A 19271-nucleotide genomic window follows, 5' to 3' on the forward strand; every position below is an offset into this window, starting at 1 on the left:
AGTGAGGTCACCCCTCAGGCTCCTCTTCTCCAGCTGCAGAGCCCCAGCTCCTTCAGCCTTTCCTCCCCAGGGAGATGTTCCATCCCTCCATCATCCCTGGGGCTGCGCCGGACTCTCTCCAGCAGTTCCCTGTCCCTCTGGAGCTGAGGGGCCCAGAACTGGACACAAGATTCCAGATGTGGCCTCCCCAGGGCAGAGCAGAGGGGCAGCAGAACCCCTCTCGACCTACTAGCTACTCCCCTTCTAATAAGGTCACCCTCATGCTGTGGGTTTTCCCAGCTCAGTGCCTCTGTTAGCCGAGTTAGTCAGCAGTGTGTGCCTCTCTGGGTTTCCCGCATCTCAGCTGAGCTGACTTTGCAAACGCATCTGGGACCCCACACACCTACCAGCATGGGGTCGGGTACAGCTCAGCCTTGGGTTCAGCCACTGGAATTCTAAAGCACTAAAGCTGGCCTGAAGGATGTCCAGTGTGAACAACAGTGACCACCGCAGCCCCAGTGCATTCTCCTTCACTAACAAAAGTCCCATGGAATTCCCACATCCCGCCTTACAGTGAACATGCTGTGAGTACCACGGTGCCTGAGGCCATCAGACCATCTGGGTCAGGAAATATCTGTCCCCTGCAAGTGCCTGCACACATACCTTTACTATAGGCCAAAGGAAACACAACTATGGGCAAAACAAAAGAGATTTTCTCACTCTGGAGAAGAACATGGCTTGGAGAGAGGCACAACCTCTCTGTGGGCTGTGGAGGCCGATGGACAGAGGCAAACCTGCCCCTTTCAGCTTGTGGCAGAGGAGGATTTATGATTTATGTTACTTTCAGAGGCAACCGTAGCGGTAAGACAAAGCTCCTCAAACTTCAGGAATGATGTTAGAGATGCTTTTTTTTCTTTTTGCTTTAGAAGAAGGATTGATTGAGGAAAAAAATTTGTTTTAAGCTAATACAGTAAGGCCCTGTTGTATTCACTATTTCAACATATTAACTTATTTGACAATCAAGTTGTATCTAAAGCAACCAACAGGGAGGTCTGCAGAGTAGCCATTGAAAAGGGCAATGGATGTATACATAAGACTGAGAGGCAGCAAAAGGCCTACGTCTCATTGAAATGACTAGGAGATGGCTCTGCCAGTTGTTTTATTCAAGTGGGACAGTAATCTCGAAAGAATGCTACTAGTCAAGTAACTTGCAGGACTGTCTTCCCACCAAAGCTCTGAAACCTGGTGCTTGTTGACTGGAAAACAAAAATGAACACGAGTGAGCACCAAAGAAGAAACGCTGCTGTTGAAGACAAACCTTACAAAACCTTTAAGAACTGTTAGAAACCGCCTAATAGGAAAGTATCGAAGTGCAAGTTTAAAGTTAGCAAAGGCATATTTAAACAGAAAAGATGATTTCCCGTCAGTGGGTGTTCATTAACTATATTAACAGGGCTGCTGTAAAATGTGTCCTGTAGAAACATATTTTGCATTGATCTCCTATGGCAAAACTAACTGTGGATGAGTTTGGAACTGATTGTGTCCCATGCTAAGAGTCATTCATTCCAGACAGCCTTTCATATTTCAGTTGAACATATTATGAAGACCTTACTGAGAACAGCCAAAAGATTTGTTTTCTCATGTTGCCAGTTAGTAAACCTGCGCAAAAGAATAATATCTGAAGTCAAATGAATTTGATACACTGAACGCTGTGAGCCATGACTATCCTAGAAATACCTGGCAGGTTGAACCATTTTTCTCATTACAAGAAATGTTTTGTTTCAAACAAAAAAAATAGCGACTGGGAAATCACCACAGCGTGTGACCTACATCAATCAAATCACCATTGCACTTTCCTCCGAACAGATGTCCAGAGAAAAATTGGGCAACATGCTGGTCTGAGGACTAATCATGAAGACAGCCGCAAGAATGCTGATAAAATAATGCTAGAAACATCGCAGATGGGTGCTAATTCCCAATACCACCTTTAATAATGAGTATTCTATTTTAAGAAGCAGAAGCACGTTTTCCAGATCCTAACTCACATCCTTAAAAATGAAGACTTAAGAAATTTTGCACTCTCATAAATTTAACCTTTTGTCTACTATTTCTGACTGTTCTCTGTCCACCATGGAACAAGAGGTTCCTTACTTTTCTCATACTCACTTTATAGAGTTTCCTAATTATTTTTGTACTTTCTGCCCTGGACTATTAGTTGCCCTTTATGTCAGCTTCATGAAAAAGTTGACCGCACGCAGTGACTGTTTTCTAAATGCAGCTTCTATTTTCACAATATTTCAAATAAGTAAAGAAACAAAGATTAGTTAGTCTTTCCATATAGTCACGGTACTCGCGCACCATCAGCACACACAAACAGAAGGAGATGTTCTCCTCTTTCCAAGTGGTGTCATTTAAATCAGAGGGCAGAAGACCTGGTACCCCCCATTCGGTGAATAGCACTGTGTAGAATAGCAAATGAACACCAAAGCCTGAGAGCAAGGCCAGTAAAAGCCGAGAGGAATGCAGCAAAAAATATTTTCTCCTGCATATTTTTCTTACGCTTCTGATAACCTTCATGACTCGCCACGTACCGAATCAATTTATCACCACTTCTGGGACCAAAAAACAAAAGAGCGGTAGAGAATAAATGTCACAGGATGCCTTCTTAATTGTTATTTTTGAACAAGAATTGGGCTTAGGATAAAAAGGACAGAGCTGTTTTTAAGAAGAGAGGTTGGATCGGACAGACTCTCACACAACTTAATAACGTTCTTCTCAAATTAACTCATCTGGCATGGTCTTTGCCTTTTTTTAGACTGTAGGAAGTGCTATGTGAAATAAAGCAAGGTGCCATAATGCTTCAGCTTTCTGTCACCGAGGGGTCTTTCTACCTTATATCGCACTATAGCTGCTCCTGGGCTAAACTTTGCCAAAACTCCCCGTTTTGCAAAATCACCTAGGAATGTGAATTCCGTGCATGTGGCTCAGAGTTTGTAATTATCTTTCTCATTCTTCCATATTTTACCCCAACAGCTCTGCAAACCCAATCATGAAAGTCCAAATAAGGCTCTTAAGTTTTTATTTATCTTCATCAAGACACCGCTTGCAGAGATAGTGGGCACGATGTGGCAACACTCGAGCTCAGCAAAATCTGATGCGAATTTGAGAGGGATAACACGGGCAGAAATGCACCCTGCCACGTCAGAGGGTCCCTCCTTGGGGCAGGTCTCATGCCAGGTATTTTCTTCTCCCTCACCCCCTCCCTTTTCCACTGTATCTGATAACAGCTCCAAGCAGGTCTGTGGGACTCCTTGCCTTTCATGAACACGTTCCAGTTTTCCCCAGAGAGAAAGTACCTGCACCCTCGCCTCTCTCTGTCTCCCTGGTCATCAAAATGTAAATCAAAACCATTAATTCCTGAGCTGGAACTATGAGCTTCTGGTGGAGTTGCACATACTCTTAAGGGATGTGGTTGGCAACGAGGTTTTCTGTGTAATATTAAACAGAAAACCTTCTTACCCACCCTTCCTTCTGTCGGCAGGAAGTGCTATCGTAGAAGTTTTTCTCAACTCCGTATTACGAAACGACCGCTTAGATGGGTTTTATATCAGGCTGCACGTAGCCTGTTCCTACTGTCGAGGGGCAAATGGGCCGTGGGATAGGGGGCTTTGGTGGGGGACTTGTTGTTTTCTGAGTGGCTGGTGACAAAAGCTCGACGTTTGAAAGCTGGCGTGACAGCTCACCAGGGAGTTACTGCTGTGGTGGCTTCTTGGGACAGCTGCCCGCATGACTGCTCTGACTTGCATTTTTGGTCGTGTGGCTTCTTCTGTTAAAAAGCAAGGCAGAAAATGGAAGGCATAAAAAGCAAGGGGTAAAGTAGAAATAATTTGAAAAAGTAGCTGTCAATGTGCTTGATGAACTGCTTGTTTTTAAAAAAATAACTCTTGGGAGACCTATTATCACCTAGATTAGACTGGCTCAGCGCAGCGCCAAGTAAGTGTCATCATGTAGGAAGTTGAAAGATCAATCATAAAAAGGAGCTTGGAAAAAATAGTTCCGAAAAAAAATCTGGTTTCTTTAAATGTGCTTTCACCCACTGTCACGGGAATATAGCTTGATTGTCTTAAAGGCGTTCAGCATGTTATTTTATATTGTATATTTATTTTAGTGAAGGTGTGATTTCTTAGCCCCTTACTGAAATGGGACTGGGAGATTAAGGGAAAATTTATCTCGGATCGTTATTTGCTGCTGTCCAAGCAAAACGGCCACTGTGGATATGATGGATTTTAGCTTGTGAAATACTGAATAGTCTTGTTGTCTGGCCTACCTGGGCACTTTGCACAATGGAGCTAAAATAGGCTGGAAAGGGGGATGGTATTACAGAACTACGGATAGCGTTGTTGGTTATAGTATCTAGTTTACCCTCCTATCACTACATAAATTTTCTATAGCATGCATATTCCGCTCCAGAAAGATACTGGATAACATGTTCAAGCCAGAAGTGAATAAAAGATGATGAACAAGGAGTTCTGAAAATGAAGAAACAAAACCATGTCCACTGACACTAAGACAATTTACAGAGGAAACGAGACACCAGTTTTTCTGGATTTGGACATACCCTCAACATAACATTTTGTCTTAGATCCTATCTACCTTCCTTACATTCTGGTCACAAATTCAAAATCACTCCAAAACACCGATAGTTCTAAACCAGACCTCTCTAAAGTAGTGATCTGTGCAGTATTTTCCATGCATTAAAAAGATGACGAATGCCCCTTGTTAAAAATGCCATTTTCCCTAATCTCTACTTCAGTTTAGGAGCTCAATCCTTCAGTCAATGTATGGATCAGAGTAATGAAGTCAATGAAATCCTAACTGGGTCATGTCTGCCTATCTGGACCTTTCTGAAGTCAATATAATTCTTCTCTGTTTTTAGTCTGTTTTTAGTTTTGATCTCGGGACAGTGATCTTCATACTCCAGGCTTCTAAATGTCAATGCAGCAAGCTGTCACTGAAATGTAGGATGGAGAGTGGCTTCTTTTTAGAAAAGAAAGAAAGTGGTTGTGCTCACAGTTTATGTTTTAGCACGCTATTTCTGAAGAAACTGGAAGTACTCCCAGACAAAGGAGTTTGAGAACACAATGAGTTAAGACCACTGGGGTTATTCAAGCAGAGATGTCATTGCTGCCCGTCACTTTGGGCTGTGTCACGGAGCCTGAGTCATTCTTCATGGTTACCAAAAAAAAAAAAAAAAGTAGGGAAAACAGGAAATGACACAACTGGAATTCATCCTTGTCACAGCTAATGTACACAGAGAGAGGTATGGCACAGGGTTGACTCATTCACAGTGAATTTCGTCTTCCGTGTGCCTCTCCCCACTGGTAGCGAGCACCCAAAGGAAGTGGTGCTGGCCTTGTACATTGAAGAGTGGGGAGCAACCAAGTAGAGCATTTTGACAAATGCCGAAGCTGTTGGGAGAAAAGTTTCCAAAGAGTGATAGAAACCAAAATAACGGGCGGGCTTGTTCCAGACAACTCATCAGGAAACACCTCTTGCGCTAAACTAATAAAGCCAGGTACTGGCAGGAGTATAGTCGCAAAATAATATCACTTCATATTGCTTCCAAACATTTTTAACCAATAGCCACACACAGTTAATTATAGGTTCATTTAGTTGCATACCAAACTAGGAGAGTTAACCCTTAGGTACTCGGCACATCATGCTCTGCAAGGCGTATTTCTCATGCTGAAAACTCATTTTAGTTCTCCAAGCCAGCAGTTCTAGTAAACAAAGGATGCTTTTCCTTCCGGTCAGCTTTTCAGGTGATTTCAAAGCACTTGTATGCTATTTTTTTAGGCACTGCCTTTATAAAAAAAACCGTATTTCTTAGCTTAACTTCTTCATTAACACCTTTGGTCTAGAAAGAAGCACCAGGTATCTTCACGTTTGATTCACAGAGACATCTTTAAGCTCTAGCCCTAGCACCTAACATGCTTTTCACAACTCGGTAAATGACGCTGGAGGTGCACCCGTTGCCCGCTCTGCCTACCCACCATTTATTCAGCAGAAAATAAGCACCTGAGCTAGCTCAGACTCACTTCCATTCCCTTCGGTCACATCGCTTTGCACAGATAACATGACCCAGGCTGTGGCAGAGGCTCTGAGCCCGTTGCCAAGGATGGTTGTACCCGGGGTGGGATATCAGCGCGCTGGCACATCGAGCGACAGCTGCTCAGGAAAGCGATAGCTATTCTTGTCATTTTAAGAGAAATTTCCCATTACTCCTCCAGCTAATCAGCAATCATTTGAGTTATCGTAAAGCAGAAACTTGATCACAATAACATATTGCGTTCTGTGTAGACATTTCCACACACGTTGCGTTTCCAATTCGAAGTATTCGCGTCATCACGAAGTAACGTGATTTTAGCGTTAATTGTAATATTCTTGTGAGGATAATTACCCCATGAAGATGACTTTCAAATTAGGCTTTATACATAAGAGTTTTCCCTCTCCAGTTGCAGCTGGGACAATAGCTCCACACTTCCACGTTTTCAAATAGCTTCCACTTATCAGAGATAAGATCCTACCAGCAGAACCTATCTCTGTAGCCCCGCAGCTGCCAAGATCGGCACGCCCATATCCAGGCCAAGAATTTTAACAAGGATCTTCTGGCCTGTTGTCAATGAAAATTTCCTCCTGTAGAGAAGAAAGTGGAATTTCCTACATCTATGCATAATGCTTAGCGTGGTCTAAGCAAGCCTCCTTGGCTTTCTGTCTTGCTTACCTGGCTTATTAAATTTTTCTCTTTTGCCCTCCAACAGGTACTTTAAGCAGTAGTTGAAGCTTTTGTCCTACATGCGAGCAATCAGGTATTAACAGAAAAATTCACCTTTAAGGTGCACCGTATTGACGCACGTAATTCCCTTGGGTCAGCTCACCCCCAGACCCAACACAGCTGCTGCTGCTTTTTATTAGTAGATCTACCTGTTTACTACTTATAGGTGAGTTAAGGAGCAACATCCAACAATACCATTAATAGTTCCTCTTTGTCAGCCATGCATAAATGAGCCTTGATATCAAGATTGATGTTTTTAACAAAGATTTAACCAGCTGGTTAGTTCAGAAGGTCGTAAGATGCCTGCAACCATAGCTTCTAAGCACCCGTTTCACCAGTACATGAACCCATCAACAAAAGAAACCATGTATTTCTACCACGTGTTTAAAGTATTAATCAGATATTAATTTTAGAAATCTCTATTTAGGAGGAACCTTAATATAAAGTATAATTCTGTTAAATAGAATTACCAAAAAACCCTTAATGCTAAGGTATTCCAAGCCTTTTTGGACACATAGTCTTGACTCCATACTGAACTTCTTTATACATGTGCTGACTATTGCGCCATCTCAGTAGTTAATTGTTTTATGAATGCAGGATTTATGCACCCAAAGATAACAGTCTGTGCTATCCCTCAATTAAAATCTCATGTGGGAATAGCCCTGTAAGAGAATGTATGGTCAAAGTCATAATTATGCGTGGTCTTGTATTTAGTAAAAGATCTGGTATGCTTAAGGCAAGGCTAGTTTCCTTAGTGTAGGCCACCAGTCGACACCACCAAGAGAACTATTGCTAGGGGACAAGCCAGAGACGTTGACTTAGATCTAGTTTAGAGTCTGGGAATACCAGCACCTTTACTCTGCTTGTCCCGGAGGACCCAATGTAGTCCATCAGGTATACCTCCCTCTTAAGTACCAGAAGGCTCAGGGTTATTTCGGTAACCAGTTCTAATGCAAATTAATACTAGTGTCTTTTGGCAATAATTAGGAACACAGAGCCAAACATCCTCTCTGCAATTACCTGAAACCCTTATCCTTTAATAGATCCACTCTACGTTCTTCCAGTACCTAAACAAGCCTTGTTTGTGTCCTTGGACTAAAAGGTTGTTCTTCATACAATCGATTTTTTTAATTGTTTACTTCAAAATACCTGGAAATTCTTTCCATTAAAGCAAAAGTCTGTTCCATTAGTATAGCAAATGCTAGCAATTATTGCTTTTGGTGAGCATTCAGGGCTTCGTGACTTCAGAGTTTTCTGCCACCAAGTGTCTAACACAGCATTTGACCCAAACCTTGGTATAACTTTCATCTTTGTCAAAGATGTAGCGAGTGAGACTGCCCGGAGCAAGATCTCCAGTATAATTCAGTGTAAACTTTACGTGTAGCGCAAAGACTGCACGTTTGTGCATTAAAAGTGTTCTCAGCAAATAGACTGGCCTAACCATTAGTTTCTGGCTAATTTAGCCTATACCTGCCTTCTGTTGGGTTTTGCTAAAATTGCTAAAATACGGAGACGGAAATGTCTAATTTTATGCCAGGAAATCGGTCTTAAGTTTGGAAATTTAAATATGGCGTGTGAAAAATGTCATCTGGGGAATATGGGAGATGCATAACTGTGCTCATCAGCTATTCCTGAAAATTCTGCAATGACTCCAGCCTACATTTAGGTACAGAGCTCAAAAATTTTGGATTCTGATTTCACTTCTCAATAAAACATCAAAAAGCACAGGTTAATAGGAATAATAGAAGGCAAACAAGACATGCTCATAGGTCAGTGTCCCTGCCTCTGGCAGGGGCATTGGAACTAGATGATCTCTAAACCCCTTCCAACCCAAAGCATTCTACAAAATCTAATAGGTGCTATGTTTTCTCTTTCTTACAGCTTTTATTACATGATCAGCATAAGTTTTACAGTACCCAGACATAGCACCTACTCGCTTTGAAGTGATTGTGCTTTGTGATAGCTACATTTGTTTCAAATCCTCAATGTTTGTTTAGAAATGAGGGCTTTTGTTCTGCAACACGAGGGACGCTGTAGACTCTACCAAGGGTCCCACCCAAGGATGCTGAGGACACTGGGAGAACCCAATAATCTAGACAGCAACTATTTCAGTCTCAATGGTCTTCCCTTCCGAGTACTGAATGACCCGTGGGAAATGTTGCCAGCTGTCCACAGAGAAATTAAGTTCGAAAACATCCAAAACCGTGTGACCCAGCCGGTAGCTTTGGTGAGCAAATTAATTATTATAGGAAGCATCTGATTGTTTCGGTTACAAAAGGTGCATGATATTAAATTTGGAATTTGAGATCTTTGTTATTTATTAACAGACCCTGGCCCTCAGTCTCGGCTATCTTTGTCAGCAGCGTGACAGATTGTCGGCTCTGGTAACCATACACATGAAATGCATGTTTTGCTCATAATGCCAAAATCCTCTAAAATTGGAACTGCAGGTAAGGGATAGCATTTATCATTCCCTAATCTTCAGCATAAATCAGGAATTCAGTTTTCAACCACATAAGATATAGGAGGGAGCTGAAAGCCAAAATACAAGTAGGACCATGTATCACCATTTCTGATTAGCTGAAAGTGGAGGACAAGTGGAATGAAAATTCATTCTTGCGGATTACAGTTCTTGTGCAGTCCAATTCCCTCTCATAATTTAGACTAACATTAACGTTCCCTTTATCTTTCCTCTGGGCTGTTGAGAAGATGCAGAGCTTGTCTGTCAAGTTTGGACTTGTTTTAAGACTATTATCCAAAAAAAAAAAAAAGTAGGAAAGCCATAAAATAGTGCTTTGATCCTTTCAAATACAAACAAAATCCTAGAAGAGAGCACAGGATGAATTTTTTTTTTTTTTTACACCTAGGAAATTGCCCAGCAGAGTCTCCTTGTGAACTGCAAATATTCAGTAGGGTTGGGATTTTTGGAAGCACTCGTTTGTGTCCTGTGGTCCCACCAACCTCAATGGGAGTTTTCCCATTCAGTGAACTGGATTTCCTCCAAATTCCATGCTTGGCCTTTCTGGAAATCCTGCCGCCCCGCCAGCAACCATGTGGTGACGAAGTTGTCAGGGAAGGCATCTAACACTCCTTTTTTTTCTAATTGCCTTGACTTCCAGCTGTGGTGCTAGGCTGGAGTGCTCGAGAGGCTGCGAAACACAGGAAAGGCAGGGTGGGACTGGGCTGGGTTTACCTCAGATAACGCCCTATAGCTGGACCCAGGTCTGTGGGTGGACACTCCCCTTTGCCTGCACCTTACAGCCACGTCAGTGAGATTTGTCAGAAGCATTTCTTTACATATTCCATCTGGACACAATGAGGCACAAGCCACAGGTGTAAGCCTCCTCGACCTTCCCCAGCTGCCCAGTTTAATCCAGGGAAAACTTTTTACAGCTTAATGAAGCAAACCAGCTACCGGGACATTCTACGCAGACATATTTGGTGCACCTAACACCAGATTTTTCTGGATGTTATGTGACATTTTAGCAGTGGAGCCACATTTTTGATTTGTTAAGACCACTATTGTGTTGTGAGTGGACGTGTTGTGTGTTGCTTTGGCTGAAGCTTGTTCGCGCGGTGTTTTTAGGCACGGTTATCTCCGTAAGAGTTGTGCCACTGCTCTGCCCCTGCTCTCCACCACCAGGCTCCACATTAACGTTTACCAACCTCGTCCGTCAAGGGTGTACACAGCTAGAGTTGAAGCTGGTCAGAATTGCTCCTGCCTCTATCAAGGGGCACCTGCCTGACACAGGCTGAGCTCCCCATCTTCCTGCGGGTATGGAGCCTGTTTCCTGGTCTCTCCTCAGCTGGGCAAGAGACCTCAGAAAGGGCTTAGTCATTGCATCCCGTTGCAGTTGCAGCACAGGATTAAAGGTTGTGTTTGTTGCTCTTACCCGCTCAACCCATCTGTAGATGCTGGAGGTCCAAGTGAGGGGATTACTGAGGGATTAGTGAGGGGAGCTGGACGTAAATGGACAAGCTCTTGAGCAAGCAGGCAACACAACTAGTCCTGGACATGCTCCTCCTTTCAACATCCCTCACAGGAACTTTTAACTAGAAGTGGTCCTGGAAAAACACTTTCCAACTTCAAGGCACTCTAAATCGAGAATGTATCACGACTATGATCATTTCACAAGTTGTTAGTATCTGCCAGTAGAGAGGAAAATCGCTTGCCAGTTTTGTGTTTAAGGAACATCCCTAAACTTAAGAACTAGAAGCTTCCAAATTCAAAAATCAGGAACAGTTCTGTGCCCATGAAATGAAAACAAACATAAACAAAAAAAGGGAAAACTCATTGAAAAATGTTAAGTGCAACTGCAGGGGCACTGTTCTGAACCCCAAGAAACACGTGGCTGTGCTGCTGATACTGTAATATCACTCAATTGCTGGTGCCAGGAGCATCAGGGCAGCCTCGCCCAGTTCTGTTCTGCTCGAAGCTGGTCTCCTAGACTCTCTGGAGTCTATGGTAATTTTCAGCAGCTCCAGACACAGGCAAGCTTTATTCTAGTGTGCATGTCCCTTCAGAGATATTCTTTCTGATGAAGCTGAGAGAAAGGCCAAATACAGAAGTAGATGGCTTTGGCTACTATTCGGCAGTTCTGCTGTGCGCGGAGTTTACAGCTGGTACATCTACATGGAAGGAGTTTTTCGGCTCCACTATTGGCCCCGTGTCCTCCTGGCACTGTGCTCGCCAGGCAGTTATGCATCCCTGAGCATCTTCTAGAAGAAGAAATCCTATCAGGAGCTGCTGAATTTCTGGGGTCCCCATAGAAGACCACGGTCTTGCTCGGGCAGGGCCACCCCAGCTACGAGCCTGCAGCTGAACTGAGCCACGGATGGAAGCAGGAGTAGTGCCATGTTTTCAAGCACTTGAAGACCTAGTTCAGGCAATTGTCAGATCTTCGTGCCTCTGTTCAGAAAAATGACAAATGCTAAATCGTTTGGCAGCCAGTTTTATTAGTCTTGTCTCTTTTCTAGCAGCACGCTGGATGCTTACAGCCTTTCAAGTCTTTCATCCGCACAAGCTTGTGTTCTATGTCGCCTCTTGCAGTCAGGCTAACAGGCTAGTTAAAGCAGAAGGTACCTTGAAAGAAGTAGAAATAGCTGTCTCCTCTAGAGGATAGATAAATTCCTGCAGTGATGTGGTGGTTGCGCACTATGCAAGAACTGCGACAAGTTCAGGAAAGTTACATGGCAGCCATCTCCCCCTGAGGCCAGAGATGCTAGCAAGTAAAGGGGTGTAGATGTTGCAGAGGAGCTTGGGAGATCTCCTGAACTCCGTGCTTTCCAAATGCTGGTGTCTCACTTCAATGTTATTACAGTTTTCCCTAAAGGACAAAATACTAAATGCTTTGGTCTGTGATGATTGTTGCATGATCCACTTCAGAAACACCTTCGGGCTTCTCGTGGCTTTCCTTGATATTTGCAGCAACTCTGTGAGGCATGTACTGCTCTTCTGCTACAAGCTGTAGGGAACACTGAAATGCTGGGGATTCAGAGGATGAAGATGCTTTGGAGAGACAGCGCACCTACGTATGCCTCCAAAGAGAAAAGCTGAATAAAAATCCACCTTGATGTGCTCTTGAATTGCAAAAGCCTTCTAATGCAGCCTGTGCCCATGATTTATAACAATGACTCATAATATTGCATTATGCTTAATATGATGTAACGCTGATGCAAGACGCGATTCGTGGAATTTCAATGTCACAGAGAAAAAGAGAGGAGACAGCAACCTGGTCACGTACCTCGCCATGCTGTCAAAATGAAAAGTTTACAGGCAAAATACACAGAATGTTTCTACGTATTTTGCTATTTTTTTAGCAGGATAACTTGGAGAATAAGATTATTGTACTTTTTTTTATCCTGAAGCATAACTATCTCTCAGATGTACGTTACTGTACTAGAGCAATTTAATTAACTTTGTACTTGAGGAGACAATTTTGCTAACAGACAACTCAGTCTTGCGATTATAACCCCTCGCATGGAAGTTTGCAGGGCGAACCAGGATTATGCCTTTAAATTAATGCAAGTTTTATCTGTCTCTTCTGACCCAGCTGTTATGAATTCTCCTCCTGTTCTCCCTGTACCGCTTGCTTCTTCCTGCAGTGAATCAGCACTTCAGGAAACACTAATTCAAAGAGGAAAGACACCCTAAACTCTGTTTCTGGAGGTCAGAAATAGCTGCTCTCTGGTAGGTTTGACAAATGACACGGGGCTCCTCGGGCTGCTTGGGGCCAGTGTGGTAAGGGTGTATGTGACCCCACTTTTGAACTCTGCCCCTGCCCTTCCAAGTAGCCCGGGAACTTTGGAGTTGTGCCCATGTCCTGCAAAACCGAGTCCTGCTGGTTTTGTCGCCAAGACGGAGAGAGAAACAGAGAGCTGGAGCCCTGGCCCTTAGCAGTAAGGCTGAGGCATTGCGGGTGCTCCTTCTGCACGAACCACTGGCCTCGCTGGCGTTGGTTTGCAGCACCAGAGCAGCTGGAAGTGCAGCTGCCTCACACACGCTGACGGGAGAGCTGCTCACTGCATCCTGGGTGTGCATGCCGGTGTTTTTCGAACGCGTGCGATGTTTGAGGGCTGCCAGGGAAAAGGAAGGTGGGTGCTTGCCACCCATGACCTCTAAGACCCTCCGCATCTGACACAGTCAGTTCTCATTTACTTCTAGGAAGAGCTGACTGACAGTCACACCACTGCTCTGTTGGAGTCGTGTGCTTGGTAGGTTAAGGGAAACTGTTGTTGCCATGGCAGGAAGCAGAGAGATGTTAGCCTAGGTGAAACCAGACTATGGAAAGGTGGAAGGTCTTGGACTTAGATCTCCAAAAAGTCTAGATCAGGCTTTCCCTGGTGGTTCTCTGTTGATAGGACAAGGGGCAATGGATGCAAGCTGGAACACAGGAGGTTCCACAAAAACACTAGGAACAACTTTTTCCCTGTGCAGGTGCCGGAGCCCTGGCCCAGGCTGCCCAGAGAGGGTGTGGAGTCTCCTGCTCCAGAGATGTTCAAACCCGCCTGGACGTGTTCCTGTGGGACCTGCCCTGGGTGACCCTGCTCTGGCAGGGGGTGGCACTGGGAGAGCTCTAGGGGTCCCTTCCAACCCCAACATTCTGTGATTCTGTGATATACCCTGTGGTCCTACTAACAGTTTCCTGTCTGCAAAGTCTGTCACCTCTTGCTCGCCAGGATGGAACAGGTGAACTTCACAGTGATTCTTAAGAGGACAACTAGTGCATCCTGAAGTGCCTGCAGCTGGAGTCATCCTAAAGAAGGCCCTTTTCACAGGTCATTTGTGAGCACCTTGTGGGGTGGGCACAGCACTCAGAGCAGTTTTGCACTGCAAGACCAGAGAAGTAGAGGGGACAAACTTTTGAACAGTGTAGTGGTTCCTACAGGTGAAGATAACAAATCGATAAGAATTGAATATCTATTTTACTCCTGGAAGGTGCCAGTCTGTCTCCTAGGTGCATAAATATCATCCCAAACGTACACACAGGCGAGTAAAACTAGACAAGTATTTGTAGCCCAGAGGAAAGCCACCAAGAATAGATTGTGTGGAGGCTGATAATATCCATATTGCTCCAAAAGGGAGAGCACCACCTCAAAACAAGGCGATCTTTGTTGTGAAAGGGGTAGGTTGTGAGAGACCTGGCTTGCCAAATACCCGTCATGGCCTCCCTCTGCCAATTGTGTTTAAATACCGTGATCTTTCACATAAGCCTGAAAGAAATCTCTCTAGCAAAAACATCATTCATTCACTCTGTACAGGACGGTGGAGCAACACGCCTTTTCTCAGTCATGTTACTCTTTCTTTCCCCTGAAGACTTCTCGCAGAGATTTGTTCGAACAAAGATCAGTAATTTTGCTCTGTGAGGGATGCAGGAAGAAGCGTAGAAATATCTCCAGATCAGAACAGTTCCTGAGCCTGCTGGAGAAATGGCAGATCTCCAGAGATAGCACGCACCACTGTTCTCCCAGATAACAATGCGCAGAGCTGAATCTTCCAGGCACAATCTTTTAGGACAGCAAATTGTGCACGTATAGGTGAGAAACACAAGGAGCTCACGTCTGCGAGAAGAGCCTGCTGAATGCTTTGCCTTCTCACAGGCCAGCTCCAGGACCAATAGCTCTCCTCCTCTACCCTTGGTCCATACCTAGGTGATAATGGAGACAAAAAAAATGCAGCCTCTTTGTCTGTATCTACGCTTTGCATTGGTAAAAATGTTCTAGAGTAGCCAGTTCCATCTGTGTTTGCAATCCTCTGTTGGCTGGTGCATCATTTCTCGGGCATCATTTATTGGTGAACAAAAGCAGACATTGCCAGAGAGTAAGTTTCCCACAAAGGTGAAACTCCACTGCTATTTTTCATTTCAGCGGATTTGCACATGGATAGCAGAGCAGACTTGGTGTTTTACCACGCTTTTCAGTGTGCGCCTTCATGCTGTCAGGAGCCAAGTAATCAAGAGCTCAGATAATTTGTTTAGCAAATATTAATGGTTAAGCCTGGAGTTATTCTCAGGATTCAGTGTTAATTTTGCTCATGTTTTGAAGTACCACGTTTGCATTACAGAGAGACAAACACAGGCGTTGGGGGTGCAAGGCAGAGTAAAAACCATAATCTCACCTAAAAAACTACTGCTGCAGCATTAAATAAAAGAAGGGTCAGGCTTTTGTTTGGGGTGGAAGTGGCTTTTCTTCAATACAATCTGCTTGGCTCCAGTGTAAGTGGAGATGTCTCAGAGCCTACAGGTAATTACTACGGCAAAAATAGTATCTACAAATTAACTGCTCTTCCTAACTTTCTTCTCCCATTTGCTTCTAAGCCACACTAACATAATGCTAAAATCACTACTAATGCACAGGACTGCAAAGAGCAGAAAAGGGAAAATAGAAGAAAGCGAGAGGATTTACATTTGTTCTGTAAGGATTTACGTTGGTTCTGTGATCAGCAGGATGGCAGCTCCCAGATGCAAGCAGTGCTGAACCAAACCCACACACAGCTGGTTTGGAGCACACAGACATCCCTGGATGTTCCTAACCGGTGTAAATCAGGGTCTCCCACCACCACCAAGACACCTCTGAGGTGTGTTGGGGGACACCTGGCCTGCAAGGATCTGAGGTCAGGTCTTGCATCTGCAATGGCTGCGTTTGGCAGAGGGTGCCCAGGATCCTCAGGGAACATGTGTGCTGGGAGCTGAGGAATTCCTATCTTCCCGAGCACTGGTTCTGCAGTAGCTGCCTTCACCTACCTGGTCCCAAAAAAATGGGGGAGTGGGGGGCGGGAATCTTGCTGTGCAAAATGATAAACCAAATCCATAGACTGGAGGAACGATGAGGCAATGTGTTGTCTTTTTGCCAAAGTGGTTTTCTCCTTGTAGAGGCAGTCCTCATGCATAGAGCGAGGTTTAAACAGCGGGGTTGGACACGACCCCACTTCAAAAGAGTGAGAAGTTCATGTCTGAACCATCAGGGAGGGGGTTGAGTCGCCATCCCTGGAGGTGTTTAAGAGACGGGTAGATGTTGTGCTGAGGGACATGGGTTAGTGGTGTTGGTAGGGTTAGGAAAAGGTTGGACTCCATGATCTTGAAGGTATCTTCCAGCTGAAAATGTTCTATGATTCTATGATTGATTCTATGATTCTATGAACCTGGTGAGAATCCCTTTTACCCACGAAGTAGCAGGCAAACTTTTTAGCAGGAGTACCATTTGACTACCCAGATAAAACGTTTGTTTGCTTTTTTCCCACTTTACAACCGCAAAGAGCAACATTTAGACAAACATTTGACGGATGGATGGTCCAACAATCTTCCACAACCTGCAAAGGTGCCGACTCGCCCGCCGTAACAAGAGGTTAGCGCTAAAGTGCCCTTTGTGTGATCCCACCCCGTTTCCAACTCCGGGCTGGAGTTGGCCACGTCTGGGGAAGAGCAGAAGGACTTACCTTCCGCCCGGCCTCGTTGTTGTGCAGGTTCATGAGCGTCCTCGCGTTTTGCTTAATCTCCCGGGCATCCACAAACACTTTGGCGAACCCTATCCCGTATCGGATGTCGGCAGAGCAGCCTCCCCATTTCCATCCTTCCTCTTTGTGGTACTGTCCTTGTTTTTCTTTGTCGCAGCCGCAGTCGCTCAGGTTGCCCTGCGTACAGGCGGCCGTGATGGCGTGGGCTACGCCTGCAGCGATGATGGCATACGTGAACGCTGCTTCCCTGCTACCTGAAATTAAAACAGCGCCATGAGTACACGACACAACGTGGTGAGAGTGGGTCAAAGAAGGTGGACAAGTCCTCGCAGCACAAACATCGGGTGGCTATTATTAGAAGGGCAGTGAATCTGCAGGCATAAGCAGGTCTCTTCTAAGTATTGATTTTTTTGTGGATGTTGACTGTCTAGAATGATAGCTCTCCATGAGGTAGTAGGAGATCAAGTATTATTTAGGCAACTCTGTGTATATATATTGGAGGTAGTCAAACTAAACTTTATATGGCAGAAGGGTGGGGTGCCAAACACTCTAGCTCAAGAAGAAGGAAAGGGAAAAAAAATGGAAATAGGTGGAACTGGGAGTAAAATTGCTAAAACATCCATATTCAGCTTTTAAGAACTTTAATTCTACCCTAAAAGGTATTTTTGAAGGGGAACAACCTCTATTATAAATCTTGCTCTGAAAATATTCTAGCTGAACTGGAACATTTCACATTGCAGGTGTCACGAGGTTTTCAACACAGCCATTTGTGCAAACTCCATGAAATAAGTTTGGGGTTTAATTCCAAAATTTCTCACAAGACGGGGGAAAAAACCTAATCCTGGCCTGTTGTAGGTACTATTACAAAAGCAAGGTAAAGGAATAACCTGACCAAAGAGCTGCGAGGAAGCGATTATCCAACATTATCTCGTGCGGTATGACCATAACGACAGGCTTCTGATTGTTTGGGGGAGATCTCACTTTAAATCATAGAATCCTAGAATCATAGAACAATTCAGGCTGGAAAAGACCCTTGGGATCATCAAGTCCAACCATTGACCCTACACTACAAGTTCACCCCTAAACCATCTCACCCAACAGCACATCTAAATGACACTTGAACACATCCAGTGATGGCGACTCAACCACCTCAAAGCTTTCTTGCATTCCTGATGTGTGGATTTCCCATGCGCAGATCCTATGGGATCTACAAGGCTTTGGGGACCAGTTCTGCTGAGAGAGGTCCCCGTCAAAACATAAGGAGGTTTGCAGATGTTGACCGCCTGTATCAAACAGCCCTTTAAATATTTATGGATCTCCCAAACTAAGAATTTAGCCCTACTCTTATTTCTCCAGTGACAAAATGTACCATCAATACCATCGGAATCAGGCTCTTAATTAGGAGATGGCAGATGGGAAGATCAGCTTCCCTTCTCCAAAATCCCGACAGTTGAGTTCTGGCAGACCTCAGCTGCTGGCAATAGTTTATTACACATGAAACAAGCACATTTCTGCTGTTTATTGGATTTTTCGCAAAAACAGAGCCACTTGGGAAAGAGATCTCACAAGCACCGCATTCTCTGCTACATCCCTTTCAAAAACACAAGTTAGATTTCTGTACTTGTCACTTAAATGGTTCTTTTAAAGAAAAATATTCACTCTCTTATGGCAAGGAAGTAAAATGGAAAACAAGATGACTTAAAATCTGTTAATAGGCAACTCCATGCCCTTTTATAAGCACAGGCAATATTCCCAATGATGCCGCTCTGCACATTGAGGAACTTGTAGTGAAATACCAGAGTTCTTCAAAGGATTTATTGTTTTTCCTTATTTAAAAAAAAAAAAAGAAAAACATAATATGTTGAATCTCTCTGACTGCTGATTTGGGAGATGAGGCTTTCTAGGAAAATCTGGATGCCCAGATTTGAAAGCTCAGGCTTTAGGTGTATTTGGAGCTGTTGCTCCCAGCAGGTGGAAGTGGGATCCTCCTCCAGGATAAATCCACCAGGACCAGCCAGGGCGCCCTTCCAGTTCCTTCTCCACTTAATCCTCAACAGAATCCTCACTATTTTAAGTATGACACTATAAAAAAATGCACTGATAAACAGGGGAAAGCACAGTAAGACGTCCCAGTCTCTCTCCTCAGGGGAGAGCAGCGTGTTACGCCAAATTTCTGTTTCACGAAGCAGCAAATGGGAGAGCACAAGTTGATTTTTAGCTGAAATTTTTATCTGGTTCTGTTTTCCTTTGATTGAATGTTTTCTGATCTAGTACAAGTTGTTTTCAAGATCTAGACTAACAAACACTGGGAGATCATTTTAACCTGCCACACTCGATGTCATAAAGACTAAGCAGCTCTTTTTTTTCTTAGGGGGAAGAAAAAGCAGCACAGAGGATGTAAAACTAGCACAAGAAGAATCAGAATCAAATGTCAAGGTTGATCAAAGACTGTATTACACAAATTAAGTTACTTCGTAAGTTTGACTTGTTCAGGGGAAAGGTTCA

General features: G+C 44.1%; 1 protein-coding gene across 1 annotated transcript in view; it reads right to left on the reverse strand.

The window, feature by feature from the left end:
* The window catches only part of LOC104271424 (protein Wnt-7a-like), a gene marked incomplete at its 5' end in the record, with an annotated part of 22263 nt that extends 5149 nt beyond the window's left edge, over positions 1–17114 (reverse strand). Inside the window, one exon of the mRNA XM_009866087.1 lies at positions 16749–17114. Within this exon, the coding sequence (XP_009864389.1) occupies positions 16749–17114 (366 nt within the window). The remainder of the gene's footprint in view (positions 1–16748) is intronic.
* Positions 17115–19271: the final 2157 nt, after the last annotated feature.

The sequence above is a fragment of the Apaloderma vittatum genome, unplaced genomic scaffold (assembly GCF_000703405.1).
Source record: "Apaloderma vittatum isolate BGI_N311 unplaced genomic scaffold, ASM70340v1 scaffold273, whole genome shotgun sequence".
Lineage (NCBI taxonomy): Eukaryota > Metazoa > Chordata > Aves > Trogoniformes > Trogonidae > Apaloderma > Apaloderma vittatum.